At 49.8% G+C, this 23,372-nt stretch overlaps 7 protein-coding genes across 7 annotated transcripts; 4 read left to right on the forward strand and 3 right to left on the reverse strand.

Annotated features, from left to right (window-relative positions):
* Positions 1-887: 887 nt before the first annotated feature.
* RhiXN_04180 (ribosomal protein L7Ae/L30e/S12e/Gadd45 family) lies at positions 888-1,377 on the reverse strand (the record flags this gene model as incomplete). The annotated part of the gene is made up of 3 exons (XM_043323997.1): positions 888-947; positions 992-1,225; positions 1,300-1,377. 3 exons carry the CDS (start codon positions 1,375-1,377, stop codon positions 888-890), a joined length of 372 nt encoding a protein of 123 aa, XP_043176416.1.
* A 248-nt stretch (positions 1,378-1,625) lies between these two features.
* RhiXN_04181 (Chitin biosynthesis protein CHS5) lies at positions 1,626-5,797 on the reverse strand (the record flags this gene model as incomplete). Its single annotated transcript, XM_043323998.1, has 14 exons — positions 1,626-2,160; positions 2,213-2,742; positions 2,787-2,987; positions 3,039-3,052; positions 3,654-3,657; positions 3,718-3,786; positions 3,839-3,940; positions 4,000-4,202; positions 4,275-4,349; positions 4,411-4,629; positions 4,687-4,875; positions 4,932-5,366; positions 5,425-5,546; positions 5,601-5,797. 14 exons carry the CDS (start codon positions 5,795-5,797, stop codon positions 1,626-1,628), a joined length of 2,895 nt encoding a protein of 964 aa, XP_043176417.1.
* A 1,329-nt stretch (positions 5,798-7,126) lies between these two features.
* RhiXN_04182 (uncharacterized protein) lies at positions 7,127-8,417 on the forward strand (the record flags this gene model as incomplete). Its single annotated transcript, XM_043323999.1, has 7 exons — positions 7,127-7,224; positions 7,296-7,498; positions 7,553-7,633; positions 7,683-7,756; positions 7,810-7,950; positions 8,007-8,185; positions 8,237-8,417. 7 exons carry the CDS (start codon positions 7,127-7,129, stop codon positions 8,415-8,417), a joined length of 957 nt encoding a protein of 318 aa, XP_043176418.1.
* A 197-nt stretch (positions 8,418-8,614) lies between these two features.
* RhiXN_04183 (FMN-dependent alpha-hydroxy acid dehydrogenase) lies at positions 8,615-14,954 on the forward strand (the record flags this gene model as incomplete). Its single annotated transcript, XM_043324000.1, has 24 exons — positions 8,615-8,633; positions 8,684-8,769; positions 8,832-9,185; positions 9,239-9,380; positions 9,431-10,381; positions 10,433-10,536; positions 10,589-10,681; positions 10,733-10,860; positions 10,914-11,169; positions 11,222-11,410; positions 11,460-11,655; positions 11,706-11,942; positions 11,993-12,236; positions 12,287-12,366; positions 12,515-12,615; positions 12,780-12,822; positions 12,885-13,162; positions 13,216-13,283; positions 13,341-13,593; positions 13,696-13,775; positions 13,869-13,989; positions 14,177-14,230; positions 14,305-14,740; positions 14,818-14,954. The coding sequence occupies 24 exons, from the start codon at positions 8,615-8,617 to the stop codon at positions 14,952-14,954; spliced, it is 4,650 nt and encodes a 1,549-aa protein (XP_043176419.1).
* A 1,186-nt stretch (positions 14,955-16,140) lies between these two features.
* On the forward strand, positions 16,141-16,723 carry RhiXN_04184 (uncharacterized protein; the record flags this gene model as incomplete). The annotated part of the gene is made up of 2 exons (XM_043324001.1): positions 16,141-16,497; positions 16,553-16,723. 2 exons carry the CDS (start codon positions 16,141-16,143, stop codon positions 16,721-16,723), a joined length of 528 nt encoding a protein of 175 aa, XP_043176420.1.
* Positions 16,724-16,998: 275 nt separating this feature from the next.
* RhiXN_04185 (uncharacterized protein) lies at positions 16,999-18,737 on the forward strand (the record flags this gene model as incomplete). The annotated part of the gene is made up of 3 exons (XM_043324002.1): positions 16,999-17,769; positions 17,827-18,369; positions 18,432-18,737. 3 exons carry the CDS (start codon positions 16,999-17,001, stop codon positions 18,735-18,737), a joined length of 1,620 nt encoding a protein of 539 aa, XP_043176421.1.
* A 620-nt stretch (positions 18,738-19,357) lies between these two features.
* On the reverse strand, positions 19,358-22,627 carry RhiXN_04186 (GNL3L/Grn1 putative GTPase; the record flags this gene model as incomplete). The annotated part of the gene is made up of 10 exons (XM_043324003.1): positions 19,358-19,996; positions 20,057-20,184; positions 20,264-20,441; positions 20,518-20,556; positions 20,610-20,848; positions 20,899-21,190; positions 21,243-21,325; positions 21,390-21,500; positions 22,119-22,312; positions 22,386-22,627. The coding sequence occupies 10 exons, from the start codon at positions 22,625-22,627 to the stop codon at positions 19,358-19,360; spliced, it is 2,145 nt and encodes a 714-aa protein (XP_043176422.1).
* Between the last annotated feature and the right edge of the window lie 745 nt (positions 22,628-23,372).

Here is a 23,372-nt window from a genome sequence, read left to right on the forward strand (position 1 = left end):
CTCCTCGCGTAGTCGCTTCACCTGACAGACTGCGTTCCTAAGGACGTCCTTTCATATGGACTTTTACACAATGGTGATTCACATCATCGGTTGTATGCTTCTTGCGAGTATTTTTTATGCATTTTGATGGTGATCGACGGTGGATGTATGCTTCCCATCAAATGCCATCAATAACCCATGACATTCTATCAAGGCAAGATTCGACACCCTCAACTTCTCGACGACGTTTGCATATGGTACATATCATGGGTCGTAATTTCATGGGAGCTTTTGTTGAGAGAAATTTCGACGATGTGTGCAGGCCGGACGAACGTGGGGCTACCTCGTGGGCCGACATTGTCGTCATGTGAAAAGTAGAATATCGGTGGACACTTAGAACAATTGGGACCAAGATTTAACCCTTATAAGTTGCCAGCAATTTCTAATCTTGCGCCCGTTTGAGACCTTAGTTACATGAATGTTAGTCGTTTTCTGTATGTATATGCGCTATCGTTGCCTTAGTTTCCCGCTTTAATTTATTGAAAACGATTGGCGTGCCAAAGGGAAAAGCACGTCTCATAGATGGAACTTAAAGCTTCACTTTTAGAAGATATCTTTGGGCTATTTAGACGGACAATCCAAGCATCATGTTAAAGGGCATCAAATACTAGCCTAAGTAGTACGAATTACAAAAGAAGTAGGCCAATAGATAACCTAGCGATAAAACACGGCAGTCAGCAAATGCAAGTTATACATAAGGTCACAGGAAATTCAGACAATAAAAATTGATTCCGGATAGACTGTGTCCTCATCTACTCAGTAGAGGGAGTCTATATGTCATCTCGAAGAGGGTTGAAGCTGTAAATCACGCTGAAGATGCCTCACCTTCAACAACCTGGGTCCGCTACTCATCGGTTCTTGAAGTACTCGAGGAGAACGTTGAGACCTTCGCTTTCCTGGCCATAATCCTTGACCACGACGCATGAGCAACCAACGATCTTGCGAGGGTTACCTTCGCGATCAATCTTGCAGAGGCCAGCCAAGTACCAAGCACTTTGGCGTCTCCGACCTTGATCAGGTTAATGTTGTGCTCAGCGCACAAAGCAACAATGAGCTTGATGTATTCAGCTTCAGTGCAAGTTTCGACAAGAACGCAAAGATGGGCCTGGCGTTTGTCCAGCGCCTTGGCAGCCTCTCGAAGACCACGGGCGAGCCCATCATGGAGAAGAGCATTCTTCAGAACTTCCTTTATAACCACAAGAGTTCGAGCTAAGTTTAAAGCAACGTATGACACAAGCTTGCCTGGAGAGCATCTTCAACCGACATTTTGCCCTTGGGGGCTTCCTGGGCGACCTCGACCTCAGTGGTCTCAACGGGGGCATCTCCAGCGTCAGACATCCTAATCCTGTAGTTAGATATAGTGCCTATGTCCAATCTCGAGTTCACATACTTTTATGAATTCAATTAACGGGATTTGTGATGTCGTCTTTCGCTATCGTTGATGTGAGGAACCTTCGATTCCGGTGCGGATGCAAATTGGGCGACCAAAAGCTATACAGTTCCACTGATGGTGGTCATTTCAAATGACAAATCTTATTGTTCTTGGTATCTGTCTCAACCACGGGGAAAATACTCAAACTCATGCTTTAATTCAATCCGACCTCGACCATTTCCCCGACATCATCGTCCGTATTTTCCCTTTCCTTGCTTGGGACAGGAGGCTGTTCCTCCTTCACCTCTCGCTCCGCCTTTGGCTCTCGAGACTGATCATCATCGTGATCTCCTACTATGATTTGAGGAACAGGTGGTGGTGTGGGAGGTGGGAACTTGAAATCGCTTTTCATAGTACCGCTACGAGACCGGGGCTCCGAACCTACTGGCGCCTGTCGTGCCCTTTCTAATTCCTCGTCACCTAGCTTATCGTCATGGGATTCAACCTTGATAGTTGGTACCTGAGGCATTTCGTCGTCAACCGAATCCCCAGCATCGTTTTGTCGTGCTCGTGTCTCTGGGCTAGGCACGTGATCAGGGCCGCCTGTGGTAGTTGAGGGCGATGTGGTCTTGGGTGATGTAAGCGAATCTCGGCCTTGGGGCGCCTGTGAGCCTGTGCGAGTGAAAGGTGGGGCATTCATTGGTGTGGATGGGGTAGCTCCGAGGTAATAGCCAGATATTGGTACCATTCTGATACTATCATCAAAAATCGATTAACCAAGCGAAAGGTTCAAGGACTTACTTTTTCTCTGCATGACACGCGAGGATCCAATGAGGTTGGACGACCGGTATGCTCATCTGAAGTGCCTTCTGGTATTCTACACTGGGTCCTCCCGTCGCTTGGCCACTGGAAGGCGCCGCGGCAGGTGTTGTGCATACAAAATGTGTGGTGTCAATCTGAATTTTATCACTCCATTTGGCCCGCATTTCTCTGAGAACTAGCTTGGCTTGTTCCAGCATGACTGTATCTTGAACGGTACCAAAGCAGACCGAGATTCCCGAAGTATCGGTAATCGTGTGCGTCCGAAGTCGAATTACATTAGATGGATAGGTTCCAGCAGTGGTGCGCAAGACGAGCTGGAAAGTATATTCTGTGTTGACATCAAGGCCCGACAATTTTGTCGATGTATTGGTGGTTGGAGAAGGTATAGTCGCTAATCTCTGGCCGTTGCGATAGATGTCCAGTGAGCGCAGCTTGGCAGTGGCGAGTTTGATCAAAGGCCATTCCAGAGTAACCGAAGTTTGTGTCACGTTTCGAACCTTACGACGAGCCTGAGAATAGTCCTTCGTATGCATGCAATCGAATCTTCACATACCTCAACTACTGGGGGCTCAGGAGCGACTTGTCCAAATGTCTCCAATATGGAATCCTGTAGCTCCCAGAATTCTTTCTGTTGTCTCTTTTCCTCGGCGACGTTTCGGTTAACCGATATATTGACGATCGAGCCTGACGTTACCCCTGGAGGTAACAATAAAGACGGAAATTCGATGAGATGCGCTCGTTCTCCGATGAGAATCTATTCTTAATTTGAGAAAACCCAGAAGGACATGTTGAGCCGGGAACTCACAGCCATGCCAGCATCTAGCAGAATGTTCAAATCAGTCCTACTCGGTGATGACAGACGCCAACGTGTACTTGCCTAACTTTCCCACTGTAAATGTGAAGCTCTCCTCGTTTGCCGCATTGTTCATCATGGGCGTTCTATCTTAGTCTAGGTGCTATTGGAGAGATAAATAGTCGTGATGGTACCAGTGTCCCAAAAGAGAAGATCAAATGCCCTAGACATAACCAAGTCTCCACGTGACCGCGCATCACTTGATTACCTTCCTCATCCCACCGTTTCCCAATTGAAGTTGACCAAAGCTTCAAGGCACCAAACCATTACCAGACATGCGAACAGCAACAAAAAAGCACCACAAGTATAGCGAAATTGCTAGTTTCTTCGTATACCACCGGACTATCGGCTTGCTTTCCGTAATCTCTTGCGCGCCTATCTATATCAGGCACCGGGACTACCCATACCCGCTCACTGGAGGCACAGAGCACCAAACAACAGATAAAATGCAAAGTTTGGATTCACACTAATATACAAATGAATATTACTGGTATATTAAGTTTGATATCTTGATCGTTCTCAGCTAAGGTGCTTTCGTTCCATACCACATGCCTCGAATAAACAGACTAGGCTAATGCGTTGGAGATAGATCAGCAATCCTATGTCTTTGGGCAATGGATTATATACGTACTCTCAGGAGATCCAACGGTGGTGCAATCAGCTGCAAAGACCTAATGATATCGGCTGCTGCGTTCTTGTCCTATGCTCATTTAAGTAGGATGTCCCGGTTTACCTGAGTTGTCGTAACTCACTTTATTTGCTACCTGAATCACGCGCCTCCAATAGTTCCTTCCAAATTCCCCAATATCGGGAGTCTCGCCTTCGACAAGCTCGGTACCCCTTCTTCCATAGTCCTGATAGGAGAGCGACACTTAGAACCCTTCGATGTGGATACGCGTGGGCAAATACTTACCGAGCCTTTGGTTGAATCCCACATGTGCATTACTCGAGGAATCTGCCGAGCGAACATCTCATTGGAGAAAGTTGCTGGCAAACCCCACCCGGGCATCCCCGTCGATGAGCTTGGCACCAAAGTAGTGTCCAGTATTACCCCATTAAGTGTGGCGACATCAACTAAGGCTTTGCTGATACCTTGGCCGAAAGTGGGATTTACACCTGGGGGACCCCAAAGTTCAAATTGTTAACTTCTATTGTCTCAAGTCGCGGCATAATCCGAGGCACACTCACGGAGGAAACTGTCGCCGATTGTTACAAAGTTGGAGGGCTTTGGTGCGCTTGTGTAATCAATCTTGTAGCAAGAACCTGGGTTGGGTGTAAAAACGCTCGACCGTCTAACACCTCGGATAATATGATAGGGGCTTACCCATCTTGCAATATTTGAATTCTGGGATGATCCCATCCTCACCCAATGCGACCTCGATAGCCCGGAGGGTATCCATAACAGCAATCCGACTCGCGTCTCCTTCAGCCGACTTGCCGTCAGATGCATTCTGCCAGATCGAATCTACTTGTTGGATGTAATCGCCGAACGATCGTGGCCTCGCTTCGAGCGACAAGTTCCAACCACCTACTCCGCACATCACTGTGATTATCATGTAAGTCTTATCAATCGAACTTTAACCGAACCAACTAGACTCACAATGATCCTCATCAGAGCGAACCATGCATACAATTCGATCGTCTTGTTCAGGGTGGGGTACAATGCTCTTGACATACCCAAGCTTGGAAAAGGTTGAATACTCGTCAAGATGTCGAGTAAATATAGGCAGTATATCCTTGAGTCTACCCGGAACTGGTATTAATGCGGTTGCGTAGCTGATTTTAGGATCTGGACAAAATTGGGATTAGTGCCGAGCCCTTATTCATCAATGTGCCTCCTCTCACCATATGAAGTCTTTGGATATGGGCCCCACCCAGCATTCTGGGTCTTCTCGAGTAACCTTAACCCTATCGTTGCTGGGCCAGTACAGTCGGCAAACATTGCTGCATCGAACTCGAGAGTTTCGGAGCTACAGCCTTTTGCTTGCACCGTGACACACTCGATGCGCTGCCTTGTAACATCCGGTGTTATTCTAGTCACAGACCCTTGCACAATCTCAATAGTTGGAATACTTCGAACGTACTCCCGAAGCAATTTCTCCAGGGAGAGCCTCGAAATAAATAACGTATCCGGAAGACTACCGGGCTTGAAGCTAATATTGGTTGGTCCAAGTTGTAGTTGACCATTGGATTCAAGAACGCGCCCTCCGTGTTTGTATAGCCGACTATCGAAACCAGGAATTATGCCTCGGAGAACCTGTAGTGCCACAGCTTGTAGACCTAGTACCAAAAGCTGCTGTCTACACGAAAATTTCGCAATAATAAGAATCAGGCTCACCATGAATTTGCTCAGCTTGTGCGACCCGAGTACGCTTGTGCTCATTCATTGAGTCGGGTTCGATGACGATCACTCGTTCGAAGAATTTGCTGCATACAACAGCAGTTGCTAAACCCGCCATACTGTGCATCCTTTAGCCAGCCACCCAATGAATCTTAGATAAACGTAGCCCTTACCTTCCTCCAGCCACTACTGCATTGCCATGCACTCGACCCAGAGGATGGTGCTTGCCAAGGCGTGCGATCTCATGGGTCGCTGTAGTTGAATTGACTGCGAGTCTCCTCAGGGTCGACCAGACTGCCTCCAGCACCAGCAAAAATATGCTGGCAATAATAGTTACCCAACAGAAAATATACCACAATGTGAGAATCATGTCTGAGTGAGGGTGAGTGCCCTACTGCGGCACATTATCCAGTAGATTTATACTTTGTGGAGGTGGCCAAAGTGAGTCGCTTCATTATTCACCCAACAGTAATGCCCATTCCAGGACACGGAGTTCTCGCAATGACATCCACACCGACCGATTGCTGTTTGCATATTGGGAACGACTTTCTGGGTTCCGCTTATTCCCGGTTACTACTTTAATCGGGATGCACACCGGATCGGAAAACGTACTCGAACCGCATGCGATGGTCGGTTCCTGTGACCCACGAAGCGGGGTTATCCCCAGTATGTTGGTTGAGGCGATTTGGGTATGTGGCGAAACGTACCTTCGCGATCGGCTAACCAAACCAGCATAGTTCTGAACCTTGAGTTAATACCGACACTCAATTGAGGTCGGGAGGTCACGGTTATAATACCGCGCGGTAAGTTTGGAACTTGAAGATCACCACCACGTGTAGCTGCTATTAGTAGCTAGTGAACTGTTCCAACCTTGGGGCTTTGTCCTAGAGTATCCCAACTATTAGGCGCGCATAAACCTCCTGATAGCTGAAGTAACATACCTTTGGGGCTTCGCGCATAGGCACCAGGGGAAAGGGGCTCGAAGTTCGAAAATGAGATCATTTGGGACAGAATTGTAAAAAATACGTCATTTGTTCTCTTTTGGTTTAGCTATGAAGCATCTGCCTTGGCAGACGCTTGTATTGGCATATGCTCAACAAAATTCTTCCGGTCGCTCCGAGTATACGTCGCTGAAATTTTAATGATTCATGATTTTGTACGGGACAGAAAAATGAAGAGAAATTGGACTTGGTATTTACAGATCTGAAGCTGAATTAATTACGGTGACTAAACCTGGTGCCTCTATTCGTGTGCCTTCGGCCTTCTTTTTATAGCTTTTGATACCCATGAAAGAATCACCGGTGGATAGTTTTGATTGTTTTTCAATATAGTATGGCAGTAGTATGGCCCAATTTCCCATGCTAGCTCAAACGCCAGAAGTTAGATACAGTAGCTCATATTAGGTCAATCAATGTGTTGAGTTGCCGGACGACTAATCGGCACAGCCACATCTCAATGCTACACTCGCAATCGGCCACCTCGGTATAGACTGTTTGTTGTTCTTTGATTTCTTGAAGACTACAACCGCTGTTGTCATATTAATGGTATTTATTCACCCATGCGCTCGTGGCCTTACCTGATTATTATTATTATTTACATACAAACGCTTAGTCTAATCAATTTCTCCAAACACACGTATCTGAGTCGTGTTCGTGAATTTGTTCCTCCCAATGTAATAAAGTATCAAACTGAACGTTTTATGGACAACGCAGCCCATGCTGATCAAATATGGAACGTTGAATGGACTTCTTCTAATAAAGTTATATCGGTATCTGCTGATGGAACAGCTGCCTGTTGGTGAGCAAACTTCAAGTTATTTGACCTTTCAGATTGACGATATTCAATTAATTCATCGTGCTGTTGCCCAGGGATGTTGAATCGGGTAAAAAGCTACACGGAACACAGGCCCATCCGTTAGGGTTGATATCTGCGTCCACTTCTTCCTCACCCAACAGCACCGAAAAGGTTGTTTTGAATTCGGTTGAGGGAACAGTATTCCTTTGGGATCTCGAAACGCAAGGAATTGTAGCAAAGCGAGAAACTTTTAACCGCGAAAAATCAGGCGAATCTGGTCGGTATTTCCTCCGAATTTCTCCATGTCAGGTCTCATTATTTCGCGCTTTAGCTTTTTCAGTGTCTATGCATCCATCGGGGGGATCTTATGCTTCAACTGGAAACGGTGGGATTGCCTTCATATGCTCGACCGGTAGGTTATGCAAATTGAACTACCCGTCGTTAACTAAGTCAGATCACAGGGTTAGATAAGTTTGGAGAAGTTCAAAGCAAATTGACACCAACTCGCGCGAAATTTGGGATGTGTGTAAAACATGTATGTGTACTGAAAGTCATCTTAAGTGAACCAATCTTACATGTTATTCTTAGTCACCAGACGGGAAATATTTAGCCTTGAGCTCGGAGAACGGTCAATTATCTGTTTTTGATCTCGCAACTCAACAACTCTCAGTGACTTATGCCAGCCATGCAATGTGCGTGAGAAGTCTTGCATGGAGCTCGGATAGTCAGGTATTTTGCGCGCTTGGTACTCTAAAAATGATGATGTATCTGATCCAGCGCGAAAGTTGCTTCTCTCAGCCTCGGACGACAAGCGTTTGTTACTTCATGATTTACGTACACCTCCTCCTATTTCGCAAGGAGGGCATCCTCGGTTAGGGGCAGGAGCTGTTGCCGCTTTTAGTGGTCACTCGAGCTGGGTATTATCTGCCAGCCTTAGCTCTGATGGAAAGTTGGCCGCGAGCGGGTAAGTGCCAAGCTAGCAGCGCAGGGGAGGTCTAAAATACATTTCTGGCAGATCTTCCGACAAGCATGTTCGCGTGTGGGATATTGGTGCGAGAAAATCTTTGGCTGTACAACAACATGCAGGCGAAGTCTGGGGTGTGTCATGGCGCCCTATACTGGCAGGTGGAGGTAATACGTTTGTAACCGGAGGCGAAGAAAAAGCTGTTGAATGGTGGAGTGCTCCCGGAGCATGAGTTTATGTGTATAAATAAGAACGTTTCTCTCATCAATTTAGCTATACGGAATGCGATCTCGTTTCAAGATCTGTACAGATATCAATACGAGACTCGTTGAAGTTAAATAAACGCTAGCAGGTAGCAACAGACCCCTGACCTGTAATCCAGCACGTGACCAATTCCCGCTTTCACTTCCCTATATCCCGCGTCAAGGGATGTCTGAGAGTCAAGGTGGTAAGCGAGGCGGCCCGATTCAAATCAGTTGAAATTTATTAATTCCTTAGATAAAGAGAGTAATGGCTCCTTATTAAATCCGGTTAGTATTCGGCCAATACCTGGCAAATCTAACAGTCAATTTGGAGACCTTGTGGTGAGTGTTATTTCAATTGTCCTTCCACGACATCATCTCAACTGAACTCCATGACGTATTAGGGCGAACATGATACTAAGTCTATACCCGCAGCTACGACGAATAATCTGACGGACGGCGTTACCAGTGACGGCGGTATCCCTAAACTTGAGTTGACTAGAATGGACGAAGCTTTGCATCACGGAGAGGAGGTAGCTTCCCCTGTAGATGAGGACGACCGTAGTCAATCAGGTAGTAATACCGAGTCTGACGATGACGAGGAAGACGATGACGATGACGATGACGATGACGATAACGAGGAGGACGAAGAGGAGGATGTTGAACCAAGTCTGAAATACGAGCGTCTCGGAGGAGATACTTCTCAATTGTTAGAGAAAGATTCAGCATGTGCTATAGCCATTTCGGAGTCCGCCATAGTAAGTGGACGTCCCCGATCTTTTGGTGTTGTAATTGATTGTTTTGCGACTAGCTACTGGGGACGCATAGCGGGATTGTTCATGTACTAGATCTTAACGGAGTTCGCCAAAGATCTTACCGGCCACATACTGCCACAATCACGGATATGAGTGTTGATACGACTGGTGATTTTGTTGCGACTGCGTCGATAGACGGTGGGTTATCATCTACTACTTTTCTGACAAACAGACTTACACACGTGAAGGTCAGGTTGTCATCCATTCCTTGAGCACCCCAGAGTCCTACGTGTTTGACCTAAAGCGACCGATGCGAACTATCGCACTCGAACCGGGCTTTGGCAACCGTGGCTCTCGTGCGTTTGTCTGTGGTGGATTGGCTGGAACGCTAGTCTTACATGAAAAGGGCTGGCTCGGCCACAAGGAAACAACACTGCACTCTGGTGGAGAGGGGCCTGTCTGGGCCTCGGCGTGGAGAACAACTTTGATCGCTTGGGCTTGTGACACTGGCGTCCGCCTATACGATACATCTTCAAGCACGCGTGTGGCCTATCTCGACCGACCAGCGAATAGCCCCCGAGCCGACTTGTTCCGCTGCACTCTTCGGTGGCAAGATGATGTGACTTTACTAGTCGGTTGGGCTGATTACATCAAGGTGGCTCGTGTTCGTCAGCGAGGAGAAGGGGCAACTACTAGTCATAGTGCTGTCACTATTGAAGTCCTCGCGGTATTACAAGTAGATTGTATGATCGCTGGGCTCTCACCCCACGTAGACGCTGGATCGTTTTTGGTTTTGGCTTACATTACACCCGATACATTTGCTGACGCGGATGACTCCCCACCTACAACTCGCGAAGCACAGAGGCGCAAGGAAGCCCACAGACCAGAGCTAAGGCTAATATCACGCGCTGGAGAGGAACACGCGTCAGACGCTTTGAGTATTACAGGGTATCACTTGTATGGGTGTAATGACTATGCCCTTGTTGAAGGTGCTAGCCCTCTAGGAACCTTTTGGATTGTGTTAAGTCCTCAGACACTTGTGGTCGCTCGCCCACGAGATGTCAAGGATCATATCGAATGGCTAGTTCAGCGAAAGCGATATGAAGAAGCCCTCGAAGTGTTGGAGGACCTGGGCCCACAAGGGCAAGTTGATGCTTCGATCATTGGTCAAAAATACTTGCAACATTTGGTTGATGATGGTGAGTTCTTGTATAGGTTTTTTTAAAAAATAATCCTCATGCCTTTGTTAGGGGAGTACGAGAAAGCAGCTCATTTAACTCCCAAGGTCTTGGCAGACAACGCAACTGCCTGGGAGCGCTGGATATTCACATTCGCAGGAAAGAATCAACTGGGTGTACGACAAATTTTTATGGCCACTTGACCCAGCTCACCCTTCTCACTTATAGTCAATTGCACCATTTGTGCCCACCCATGATCCCCAACTTGGCCATGTCGTCTATGAAATGATTCTAGGTCATATGCTCGTGAACAATCAGGAGGTAGGTTTGTTCCACAGCTGTATGCTAGATACATTGACATCGTATTCCTAGAGCCTGCTACGTACAATTAAATCTTGGCCAACAAGCATATACGATATACCAGCCGTCATAGTTGCTGTCAAAGCGGCGCTGGCCAACGCTACTAAGAAGCATATATTAATGGACTGCCTTGCCGAACTGTAAGGATGACACCATATCCGCGTCATCTGTAGACTGACTGTGTTCTGGGTAGATATATCGCAAACCACCAGCCAGGAAAAGCGCTGCCATACCTGTTACGGCTACGACGACCCAACGTCTTCACTCTTATTCGCGAACACAACTTGTTTACTGCCTTGAGAGATGATGCTCTGCTACTAGTTGAGTTCGATCAAGAGCTGGAAGAAAAACGACGGGTGCAGGGAGATGGTGAAGGGATTGATTTTACCAAGCCAGCAGTACCACGCACGGCAATCCAACTTTTGGTCGAGAATACACATGCTATTCCGGTATGATATAGAGTAGATGTGTTTTGAGCGATCCCTGATGCCAGTTGAATAGATCAACCGCGTGGTTCAACAGCTTCAGTCGAACCGTTTCTTCCTTTATCTCTATCTGGCCGCACTCTTTGAAGAGGATCCGCAACATGCATCTGAATATGCAGATGTTCAAGTGGAACTGTTTGCAGAATTCGCGCCTGAGAAACTGATCGACTTTCTTCGTGCCAGCAGCTACTATAACCTGGAAGTGGTAAGTGGATAGTTGACATTTGGTCGTACATATACTGAAACAAGTGCAGGCGTTCAGAATTTGTGATCAGCGTGACTTGGTTCCAGAGCAAGTGTTTTTACTTGGGCGCATGGGGGACAATAAGCGCGCACTGAACTTGATTATTGAGCGGCTCGCAGATGTCAACCGCGCTATTGACTTTGCCAAGGAACAGAATGATGATGATCTATGGGAGGACCTATTCAAGTATTCAGAAACTCGTCCAGGTAAGTACCACCGGCCTACGACCTACACCAAGGCACTGAGCCATTCTTAGCTTTCATTCGTGGTCTGCTCAAGAATGTCAGTACTGAAATTGATCCCATTCGACTCATTCGTCGCATCAAGAATGGGCTCGAGATCCCCGGTCTCAAAGATGCGCTTATCACCATCCTACAAGACTTCAATCTTCAAATATCCCTCCTTGAAGGATGTCAGACTATCCTTCTCGGAGACGGTGCGTCGTTACAAGAACGACTTCATCTCGCCCAAACGGGAGGATACCTCGGCGGGGGTAAGTATTTAGAAATAACACTTTGGTATTTCTAACTTGTCGTTTTCTAGCGGCAGTGATGTGTCCCGTCTGTCACGAGCCCCTCTTTATACCTCCGCCCGACACAGGAGCATTAGTAAACCAACAGCACCTTGTTCTCTTATTCCTGTGTCATCATGCAATCCATGCTGGATGTGTTCCAGGCGGTGACGCACTTCCCCCTCGTCAGGGAACTTCCTTGAGCCTTGGAACAATTGGGTACTACGGTGGACTAGGTGGAGATGTCGTGAATGCCGTGAGCGAGAAGGTTGCCTAGTGAGTGACTGGCAGATCTCTTCTCCTGTTTTTCTAATCTTCTCTCACAGCACACAAGAAGTCAAGGCTCAGCTTGCAAGCGGATGTCCTATTTGCGAACGAAGCGATTCCGGAGCAGGCTTTGCAATCGGTGCATAATGTAGTTGCTCCAACTAAATTTTCTAGATGCACAATCCGAACCTGGACAATCAGACAAATCTGGATAAACGGTGTTTTTCCCTCTGTATATTTGTATTCTACCACATACCATCTCGCCTATGACATGCTAATTGCTCCAGCCGGTAATAATTACCATTGGCTAGTCGGTGCGGGGCTCCGGTCCGAGCCCGAAGAATCGACTTTCGGTCAACTGTACGAATTTGATTGGTTGATTCGCGAGGTACTTATAGCTTGCGCTCAAGCTGGATCGGTGATTTAGCTTGGATTGCCATAGATACTACTGACTTTGTGCGTTGGTGCATTGATAGTTGGCGCTACAGACAGCCTTGCTACCTCTAAGGCCGTTTATCGAACTAAGTGTTCTTGAGAATGTTATCCACACAGGAGGTCGCCACGCATAATACTTCAGAGTCATGCTGGATCATAGGTATGATACCTTTCTATCCATTAACAGCCAACTGCGCATAACCTATATATTCCCTGCACTAGTCTCGGGTAAAGTCTATGATGTAACCGAGTTCATATCCGAACACCCAGGTGGGAGCGCTGTTCTCCTGAAGCATGCAGGCAAAGACGCAACGGCCGCGTACGAGATGGCTCATGGGCCAGAGATCATCGAAGAAGGCCTGCCACCCGAAAAGAAAAAGGGGACCGTAGACCCGAGTACGATCCAGGCGCATCCCAAAGGCCAGGAAGAGGTCAAGAAGGATGTGATCAAGCCAAAGAGAATGCCTCTGGCGCAGGTTATCAATTTATACGACTTTGAGGTGAGCAGTAGGACTGCCAAAACAAGGTAGGACATAGTATAACTGGAATGTAGGAAAATGCAAAAGAAAATTGTCCCAAAAGCATGGGCATATTTCTCTTCTGGGGCGACCGACATGTTATGTGCGTCCTCCCGTACAGACACAAAGTACTTGCATACTAATTACAGAAATCGACCAGCGGTGGACCTCAATCAAAAGGCGTACCGACAAGTCCTCTTCCGTCCTCGAGGAATGATCGACGTCGGGTTCCACCCACGAATCCGGGACTCCAACAAGACGGAACGTGGAATACAATGACATCGACCAAGATGCTCGGTGCACCAGTCTCACTTCCGCTCATGATTTGCCCAACCGGGATGGCGAGACTCAGTCACCCGAGTGGAGAACGGTCGTTTGCAGCAGCGGCAGGCCAAACGGGTATTATGCAGGTCGTGAGTGATATGTTCCTTCCCCTCCTCTCTCTCCACCGTCCTTTCTTTCCTGTGCCAAGAGGTTCTGATAGCGTTATCTCTCGTGCATGTGGGGAACGCTAGATATCTACCAACGCATCCGTCGGACTAGCACAGATTATCCAAGCCAAGTCGCGTCCGGACCAGAAATTCCTTTTCCAACTGTACGTAAACAAAGATCGGGCAAAAAGTAAGTTCATTAATCTACCTGGTGCTTGTCCGGCTCCCCACACCTCCGCCTCTCTTTTGCCATAAAGCCGAAACGCTCGTTCAAAAAGTCGTGGATACTCATGCTGTGTGGGGATAATTGTCACTATCGATGCGGCTGCGCCTGGGAAACGTGAAGCCGACGAACGTGGCGAGTTGGACGTCCCCATTGTATGAAACCTTTTTATTTTATTTTTAGTGCGCATACACGGGCTAATCGAGGCGGGGGGTGGGGTGGATAGGATTCGGGGATATCTTCAGCTACGTACAAGCCTGACGCCAAGGGTGGCGGAATCGGGCGCACCATGGGCGGTTATCTCGACCCCGCGTTAACCTGGGCCGACATTGCGTGGCTCAGGGGTTAGTTCCGGGATGGATGAAGTTGGGTGTGAAGGGTGTACAGACTGTCGAAGTGAGTCCATCACTCTCCTTCTTTTTCGTTTCATTTTCTCTTTTGCTTATCGCGGACGTTGAATGGTGGGGTAGGACGCATTGTTGGCATACGAACTAGGCTGCGACGTTATCTGGCTGTCAAACCATGGTGGAAGAGCGCTTGATACCGCACCGCCAGCTCTATACACTCTCCTCGAATTACACCAGTTTCATCCTAGAATATTCCGACCCCGTGCACGGCCCTTATCTTCTCGAATCGCAAGTCTGGTCTCGATAGGCCTGCCGATCCGAACAAGCCCTCGATGCCTCGGATCCCCCCCCAAGACACCCGAAGCGCGGGCGGCGGCGATTGCGAGTCTGCGAGCGTACCATCGTCCAGGCGCGCCGGAGATTTACGTCGACGGTGGGGTGCGACGCGGGACGGACATTGTCAAGGCTTTGTGTCTGGGCGCGAAAGCCGTGGGGATGGGTCGGCCGTTTGTATATGCGCTGGGATGGGAAACCCCGGGAGTGGAAAAGGCAATCGAAAGTGAGTTCGAATCGTGCTCGATCGATTTGGGCAGGGATAGATGGTTTATTGATTCCGTTTTCGGTGGGGGATGATAGTTATTCGGGACGAGGTAGAGACGACGATGAAGTTGTTGGGTGTCACCTCTCTCGATCAGTTGGGGCCTCACTTGTTGAACACCAAGGCGCTGGAGCCGCTGATTGATGGTCGTATCTTGGCCAAGGCACGGTTGTGAGGAAACGAAAAGGTTGATTGGTGTTTGGAGCCCATGTAAAATAGGCGCGGTGCAAGTACCGTGTATGGAGATACCGCATGAATACCGTTTTGAGTAAATGCGCCCTGGCCTCGCCCGATGATGATCGTATTTGGTGGGAAGATCTATAGACAACCTAGTATTCCCATGTCGAACAGATAGGCTTGGCTCCTCCCACGCCAATTGAAGAGCAGTATAAAAGATTGACACTTTTAGCACAAGATCTCTTCCCCTTTATGCTCGGTCACGGTCTCGGTCGCGTTGGCATTCGTGCGTTCTAACATTCTGAAAAGGCCACGCCGCAGGAGAAAGGCGCAACTCGTGAGAGCGCAGGCACGCAATTGGTTCTGTGGATTTCGCTGACACTTGCTACTGGGCACTGGCACGTGCTGTGGTGATACACGCCGAGCCATAGCAAAAAGGAGGATCGTCGGCAGCCGAGGAGACTCGTCAGCGCGTGTTGCCAGCTTGGACACGGGCAGTAATTATTGGCCGAGTATGGGGACCAGGCTGGGCAGGAGGATCGACGCTAGGGTGGTGATATTAGATTGTGTTATCGGGCACTGCCTTGAGCGTTTTATGAGTCGAAAAGGGCCTTTGTATGGCAGTCCAGATCGACGATCAGACCTGACATTTGACAGGGCGCTTAGGAGCTAGGAACCGCACAAGGCCGGGGTGTCATAGGCCGGTTTGAAGGATGACGAGATCATTTGAGATGGACGGTTGGGTAAAAAATAATTTGGTGGAGGAGGGGATAAGTGGTGAGTGAGCCATAAGATTTTGGCTTGGGAGCGTCATGTATGTAAATGGAGAGAGGGAAAGAGAAGTGATGTCATGGCAAATTATGTGAGGATCTGAATCGAAGTCTCAGTTGGGTTGAGCAAAGTTCCCACCTCGGGCGTACAAGAGGGACCCTGGCACGATTTGAAGGGATCGACCCCTCGACGACACAACGCGATACAGCGCTATCTCGGAGCAGTGCAACCGACAACGGGTACTGTATAGGAATATCACTTGAATAACACACTTGGTCCTGAGCGCTAAGTCAGGAATCCAATCATCTCGACAGGAATATAGGTTCGACCACGACCTGACCCCGATTCCGTTCTTGTCATCTAATCACCCTCATTCTCACCCTCTCACCCTCACCTCCTTCCTGCCATCCACGATGGCGCGGCCCAGTCTGCTGCAAGCCATATTCCAGCAGCCGTCCCAGTCCTATGTCGTGCGAGAGGACGCCTACTCGACGCCTAGCGTGAACATATGGAGAGCGTCATTCCCATTTGCACACGGCAAGGACACCAAGAAACACCAGTCGCTATCGCTCGACGTCGGACAGGTCCCCGTTCTGCCGTTCGAGGGTCCATCGTCGATGACACCATCCTCCTCCCCTTCTCCCACACCGCCACTGCTTTCTCCCGTAAGCACACCCAAGTCCAGCACTCCCTCCTTCACCGACGACACGAGCGACTCGTCCGACTTTGTCACGCCCCCCGACTCTCCGCAGCCGTTTGTTGACGAATTGGTAAGCCCAGCCAATCGTTTCCCATCACGCTTATCTTTACTTATTTCCCTAGCAGCAACATGCAGTCACACAAGAGACCCTGCCCCCTCCGTCGCTTCTATTGAGCGCCGCACGACCCCCAATGACGTCCATCACATCTGACGACTCGACTCTATCAACACCCGATTCTATCTTTAGCACTCGATCACGGACACAGCCGCTACAAGTCGTCAGTCCAGCCCCGTAGACGTTCCCAAGCAGCCTCCCAAGCGCCAAGTGCGGCAAACTCCATTGTCTGGAGTCCCCGATTGGGCCAAGGATGTCAGATGGCTTGTCGGTCCCCAGCCCGCAACGAAGCGTGCTACTTTATCAGCATTTCCGGACCCGAGTTTCGACCGAGCGCCCATGGCCGAGCTGCCACTACCCCAGCACGCCATAGCTCCTACGAGCCGCGGCTGCTGACCAGTTTGGCTACATTGTCCCTCCCGCGCGTCGGGAAGTCGCAAGCGGCGATCACGTGCGATGACAGAAGGTCGCCGGGCAGGATACCGGATGAGTGCCCTCGTCGAGGTCAGTGAGACCGAAGAAGCCGGAGAAGTCACCGCAGAAGGCATTGTTCGCAAGCGATCAACATCTACCCAACGAGCAAGGCCCCGACCTCATTCCATGCGTTCGTCGTCAAGTGCCAGTTCTAATCGCACGGCCCTTCCCGCGTTACAGGTTTCATCTGGAGAGACTGCCGCGTATACCCAACCTGCTCTCCCCAATGCATATACCTTGTCTAAAACGACCGATCTTCCCACTGCTGTTGCAGACCTCACCAAGGCCGGGCCAGCCCAGACCATGACTTCGCTGTCCATCATTCGGGGCGGGCCCTCGTCGCGCATGCGTCGCATTTCGCTATCTCTGTCCCTCAACAGTTCGGCATCTTCTCTCAGCGGCTTATCGTCCCGCAACCCATCACTCAGCTCGCTCGGCTCGCGCTCCATGCTTGGTCTCGGCTCGTCGGCATCTATCCCTCTCGCCGTGCGGCTTGCGGAAATCGAAGGTGCTCTCGGACTCACCACGCGCGTGTCCTCGCCCCGCAAAGTAGGAAGCTCCCAAGTTCTCGTCCAAGTTCACGCTGTCGCACTCGACGCCTTGGACGCCATCATTGTCAGCAAACGCCTTGCCAAGGGAGGCTACGGCTTTGTCCCTGGTCGGAGCTTTGTCGGCCGCGCAGTTGAATGTGGGTTTGAAGTGGGTAACGTCAGCCGAGGCGACTGGGTTATCGGCCTAACAGAAATCCGTAAAGTGCGTCATGCACGTTTTGGGCTTGGGATTTCTTGGCTAATTTCAATCATTTTCCAGTGCGGCGCCTTGTCCGAATATGTGGTCATTGACAAGAGTCGACTGTGTGCTGTTCCTCGGCCCACCGACCGATTGACGACGACCCAGTGTGCGCTATTGCCGTTGTGCGCTGTACCCGCACATCGTGCTGTACGCACCATTCCGAACAGCGCGACCAAGACCGGAGCGGATGGACAACGGCGACCGATGAAGGTTCTGGTTCTGCAAGCGCATGACGGAGCAGGTCTGTGTGCAGTGCAAATTATGCGACAACTCGGGATGCACGTCACCGCTCAAGTTCCAATTGGTTCTGAGAATGTTAATTTCGGGACCGGGCCTACTTTGGGTCTCAAGGTGCGCGGACGGACTCGGGCGGGGAAAGGTCGCGAGGTCGAGCCTCCGAGGAGTACAAAGCGGATGGGAGAGGTCCAAGTAGTCGTAGGAGACGATCCGGTCGAGGTGATTGGGCGACTGGAAGAGAGCGTTTATGATGCCGTGGTCGATACCGTAGGTGGACGAAAGGTATGGGACGCATGTAGGCGAGTCATGTGCAGCGATGCCCACGTAAGTTTGTCCCCCATACTGGATAACCCTCCCCAAGGCTCGCAAGCTAACGTACTCGACAGTTCACAACCCTCGTAGGCGACTCGACCGATAGCATTCCCTCAATCAACGCCCATGTTCGTTCCTCGTTCCGCTCTCTCGCCCGCGCATGGGCACGTAGGGACAAGGGCCTCGGATACCAATGGGTCTCGCCCGCGGCCGACCTCGACCACGAAGGCGAAGACATCCGACACTCGCTCAACGCCGTTTCCGATGCTGCCGTCCACGCAGCGTACGGTTCCAATTCCCACTCGGACGAAGGCAATCGAAGGAATTTTGCCCCGCGTTGCGTGCTCGTTCCCGCTCGACCGTGCGCAACATGCATTTGACGTCGACGAAGATGGCCGCGGTCCGCTCGTTCGCGGTGGAACGGTCGTGTCCGAGTGCTCTAAAAGACAATCCTGCTTTGTTTTTTTTGGTTTATGTTCTCTGACATTATCAGTTTCTTGCCATGAACTCGACTGTATCCCTTGCTGTTGTCTTCCACGCTCACTCTATCTCTTTCCTTCCATTGCTATGTTTTCTCTCCCGACTCGGCGCTTGTCCCCCCGAAAAAAAACATTCCATCTCGAACTTTATGAGCATTTACATCAAACAGCACACGCATTTTCACGGACAGACAATCTTCCCCTTTTTTCTTCTCATTTCCCCCCCTCTCACAGCTCTTACTTTATTTACGCACTGCCTCTGGATCGCACCCCTATTTCTTGTTTATATACCGCGTTTCCGATGAGGCCTAGATTTCCTTTTCTTTTTCTTCATTTCTTTCTTGGTAGGACACTCGGTTCTTCCTCTCCCTCCCACTTGTACGATATATAGTCGTTTTTTTTTTGTTTACCCCCCTAGTTGGTTGGTGCCATGAAATGATACGATTCAGCACGAATTGTATTCAATAAAACAAGTAAAGCAAAGAACATCCAGTGTGTGTGTGCAAGAGAGAAAGACAATGTCAGAAAAATTTAGAAAAGTCGTAGCTTTCTTCGCCCGCAACGTTCACAACCGGCGGCTTTTTGGATTTGCCGTTGGACGCATTTCCGATCCGTCGTGGCGTTGGAGCCGGTTTGGATTTGAGAACAGAGGTCGGCTTGGACTTGGGTTTGGAAGCCGGGGTAGGCGGCTCGCGTTTGCTAGCAAATGAGACTTTTTTGGATTTGGGTTTTGGAGGTGGAAGCTCTTCTTCCTCCTCCTCCTCAGACTCGTCTTCAAGTTCGTCCTCTTCCCCGCTGTCCATTTCTTCGTCCTCGTCTTCGCTGTCTTCATCACTACCCTCATCCTCATCTTCCTCATCTTCCTCGCCATCAATGTCCATCTTTTCTCCCCTTCTCTTCACACTCTCCACACCCTGAACAGCATATCTCATATCCAACTCCACGCTCCTTTCGTCAGGTTCACCCGCGTCTAGCTGAACAGGCCATGCCCTCGGTGCGGCACGGAACTCTTTCAAGCTCAGGCATGCGTCCAGGGCCGGATCTCCGACTAGGACCGTCGGACTCGAGGTAGTAGGGGGTACAGCATAATAGGGCAAGGTTCCCAAACTCCAATCTCGCGCCACGGAACGTGCAGTATCCGATAAATCGAGTGCACCATGCTATTCGGCGACGTTTAGATAGGCTTTTTTTTTTGTAATGATAGCGATAAGAAAACGTACCTTGCGTATCCGTCCGCGAGCACGCGCAACGCCACCCAAGAAAGCGTTCACATCTCCGGGCTGGAATGCAGGAACTTCGTAATGTAGAATCAAATCTTGATGCTTGGCTCGCGAAACGATGTATGCGGCTGCACCAAAAATAGACTTAGCAACTTGGCCCCCTCGCCGGGCTCGGCGTTTAGTTTAATTAATTAATTTCTTTCTCACCTGCCGCATCGGTTTCCTTCCAGTGTACAAATGATCCTCGGTTCCTGGTTAATAGGTCCTTGGCTTTGGATATCTCCACTTGCTCCGGTGATAGTTTCTTCCCGCCAGGCTGAGCGTTGAATTGGATGACCCCGAATCCAGGTGTATCAATGAACGTGTACTCGTTGATCTGAACGGGCTGAGCACCCTCGGTGGTCGTTTGGTACGTCGCCCGTTTTGGTTGTTGGATGGAGGGTGTATACAGGGAGACCCACAATGTCGATCAGTGAACGGATCAATGTGGATTTTCCACTCTGTAAAAGTGTTCATTAACTAGGTCTTTCGTAATAAAAGTTAAATTATGTACGTTTGTTAGACCCACAACCGCAACCCGGGTTTCTTTCTCTGCACTTTTGTGTTTCTCCAGAGCGGAGAACAAGCTCTTTTCGGATACTGACTTGGTAAAGGCAGCTTTTTGCTTTCCTTTGGTCGACACGGCACTCGAGATGAATGCCTCCGAAGCTCGGAATGGGACAATTTGTGCACCAGCAAATTGGCCTTGGAAGAACGCAGTCCATCCAGCGAGTATCTCGCGGGGGACCAGGTCTGTATTGTACATGTCAGGTCGTATCACAACATCTGTCGGTAGTGCTTACCCGTCTTGGTCAACACAACGATAACCGGCTTGCCTTTCTCACCCATCACCTTTTCGAGATGAACGTTGCGGAACGTCTGGGGATCCCGGCCGTCGAGTGCGTAGATAACTACATGCGCCGAGTCGAGTACCGAACCAAGTGTGGGAAGGCTCGAGTCGATGAGGATAGGTGGGGCGTCGTCGTCTGCGGTGATCGCAGCAACAGCAGCAGGTGTAGATGATTCGACAGCGCCCGCAGACTCAGGTCGGGGTTGCTGCTTATTCTCCTTTCGTCGTAGTTTCTCCTCCTCTGCCTTATTCGACCCCATTATTAAATTGCATGCAAATTTGATCTACGAGACTCACCTGTCGCCTGCCGGCCTCGATCTCGGCCAGAATATCCTCCTTGAACGGGAGCGTACTTGGGATACCAGGATCCTTCTTGTGTTCTATTCACCCACCCATCCACATGTCATCCTCGTGTCGCAGGTTATATGCACACAATGCACTCACTCGACTTCCATTGCGGGTTCTTTTTGGCCTCCTTTTTTCTCTTTTTCCTCGTTTCTGCAACCTTTTGCCGGATCTTGGTCCGCTGGTGAGTCGTGCCCCTCTTGCTCGTTTCTATAGAACATATCAGTCATACATAACGTGATATCATCGTCTGCGCTGTCCGCCCACTTACTCTTGCGAATCCGTGGCATGTTTCCCGATGGAATACGAGTCTAGGAATGCTGTGCCCGCTCAAAATTCATCTGAAATTTCTACAAGCGCCCGAGCGATGCCCGGATCTGAGCCTGGGAATTAGGCACGTGCAGACTCCGTAGAACGAGGAGGGACTGTCATAGTAGCAGCTCTTTTTGCCTAATTTGGAAGAGTAGGGTCTTGCGGTGGCCGAGCGGCTCAATGACTTGCGTGTAATGCGAGTCAATCATGGATAGGAACGGAGGTGGGTTTGATTCGGTTGGGAGATGTAAATAGGGAAATATTACAGTTACTTTAAGAAGACATTGGGCGTATGCAGGCTTGGGAATCTGGGAATAATGAGACATTGGTAACGAACAAAATAGCAGGATAGCGCGACAAATATTACAACAGCCAGAAACGAAGAGGAGTGATGTGATGAGGAGTGTCCTAAATAGCAATGCAGTGCACTTGGGGGAAATGATGATGAGACTGGATGAAACATGATGGATGGGATGGGGCGGTTGGAAGGGATGAGCCGACACGGACAAAGCATACGAGACTGGGGGTAGGGGAATAGTGTACTTGAGTTGCCAACTGAAAACGGGGCTGCCCGCTCGGAAGGTGGGTCGGGGCACTCGGGGAGCGCGCACGCTGCAACCTTTGGGCCCAGACGGTGGGGAAGGGGGTATACGTCTAGGTAGCCCAAAGCTTTAGTTTTGGTGGTGATAGATAGGATCTGGAACGCATACCTAGCACCCGTGAGCGTAGCACACGGCCCTGCATGCAGTGCAGTAGATGTTTATGCTTCTCCTGCAGGGGCACTTCTGGGGCTGGTGGTATTGTTCTGGATGCGAGCAGGCTGCAGATCCCACTTTGCAGCCGTTGGAGCCAGATTGCTGGCTGAGAGCACCAGAGGTAGAGCTGGTCAGGTATGTTAATTGAGCCCTAACGGAGCCGTAAGAGAGTGTGTACCTAGGAACGGAGCCAGCCATTGCGTAAGGAGATGGGGGAGGTGTGAATAAACCTGTCAAGCTAGAGTGCTTGGATGGGTACTGCTGAACCATGGTACGCATTTAAGTGGTGGTGATAGAGAGGTGATTCGAGATGTTAGATGTCAGTGACAGATGTGAGTGGTGGTGGGGAGAGAGGAGTGATCTACAACTCACGTTATATAAGGGACTAGTTAGATGAAGCGCGGAAGGAATAGATGGCAGTGAGGAAGGATGTTTGATGACTCGAAACTCGTCGGGATGTCGAAGCAGTGAGGATGGGCGGGGTATAAGTATCCCAAATCCATAATTGGAGTTGAAAAACATTGAATATTTCGATAGAACGTCGGTGCGGGGGCGAGCGGCAAGCGCGCAGCTCACCCAGCCGGGCGGTGACGAAAGAGGCAGGCGGGCACACACAGACAAAGCGACGAAGCGTGACAATCCACACACCTAGACTTATCGAGTGTGACCAGGGCGCGAGAACATGCGCTCCTTCCCGACATCTGTCGCGGCCCACCCATGAATGACTCACTCAGCCCTCCTATCGAATCAGAACTCGCCATTCCCGCCTAGTCATCCATATACGGTCCCGTTGAGTCACGCAGAACGCATACAGATAACGTGTGCATAATAACACCCGCCCTCAGTACACACATTGCGCTCGTCACAGGCGGCCTAGTCGGGGGCGGCGGATGGTGTCGGATGGTATTTGCCAGGTCACACGTTACTACTGACTAAGCTTCGGCGAGCAAATAGACGCCGAGCCTAGTCAATCAAAAGATCGCGATTCAACTTCGTTTTAGGCGACCACTCTGTG

The sequence above is a fragment of the Rhizoctonia solani genome, chromosome 1 (genome assembly GCF_016906535.1).
Source record: "Rhizoctonia solani chromosome 1, complete sequence".
Classification (NCBI taxonomy): Eukaryota; Fungi; Basidiomycota; class Agaricomycetes; order Cantharellales; family Ceratobasidiaceae; genus Rhizoctonia; species Rhizoctonia solani.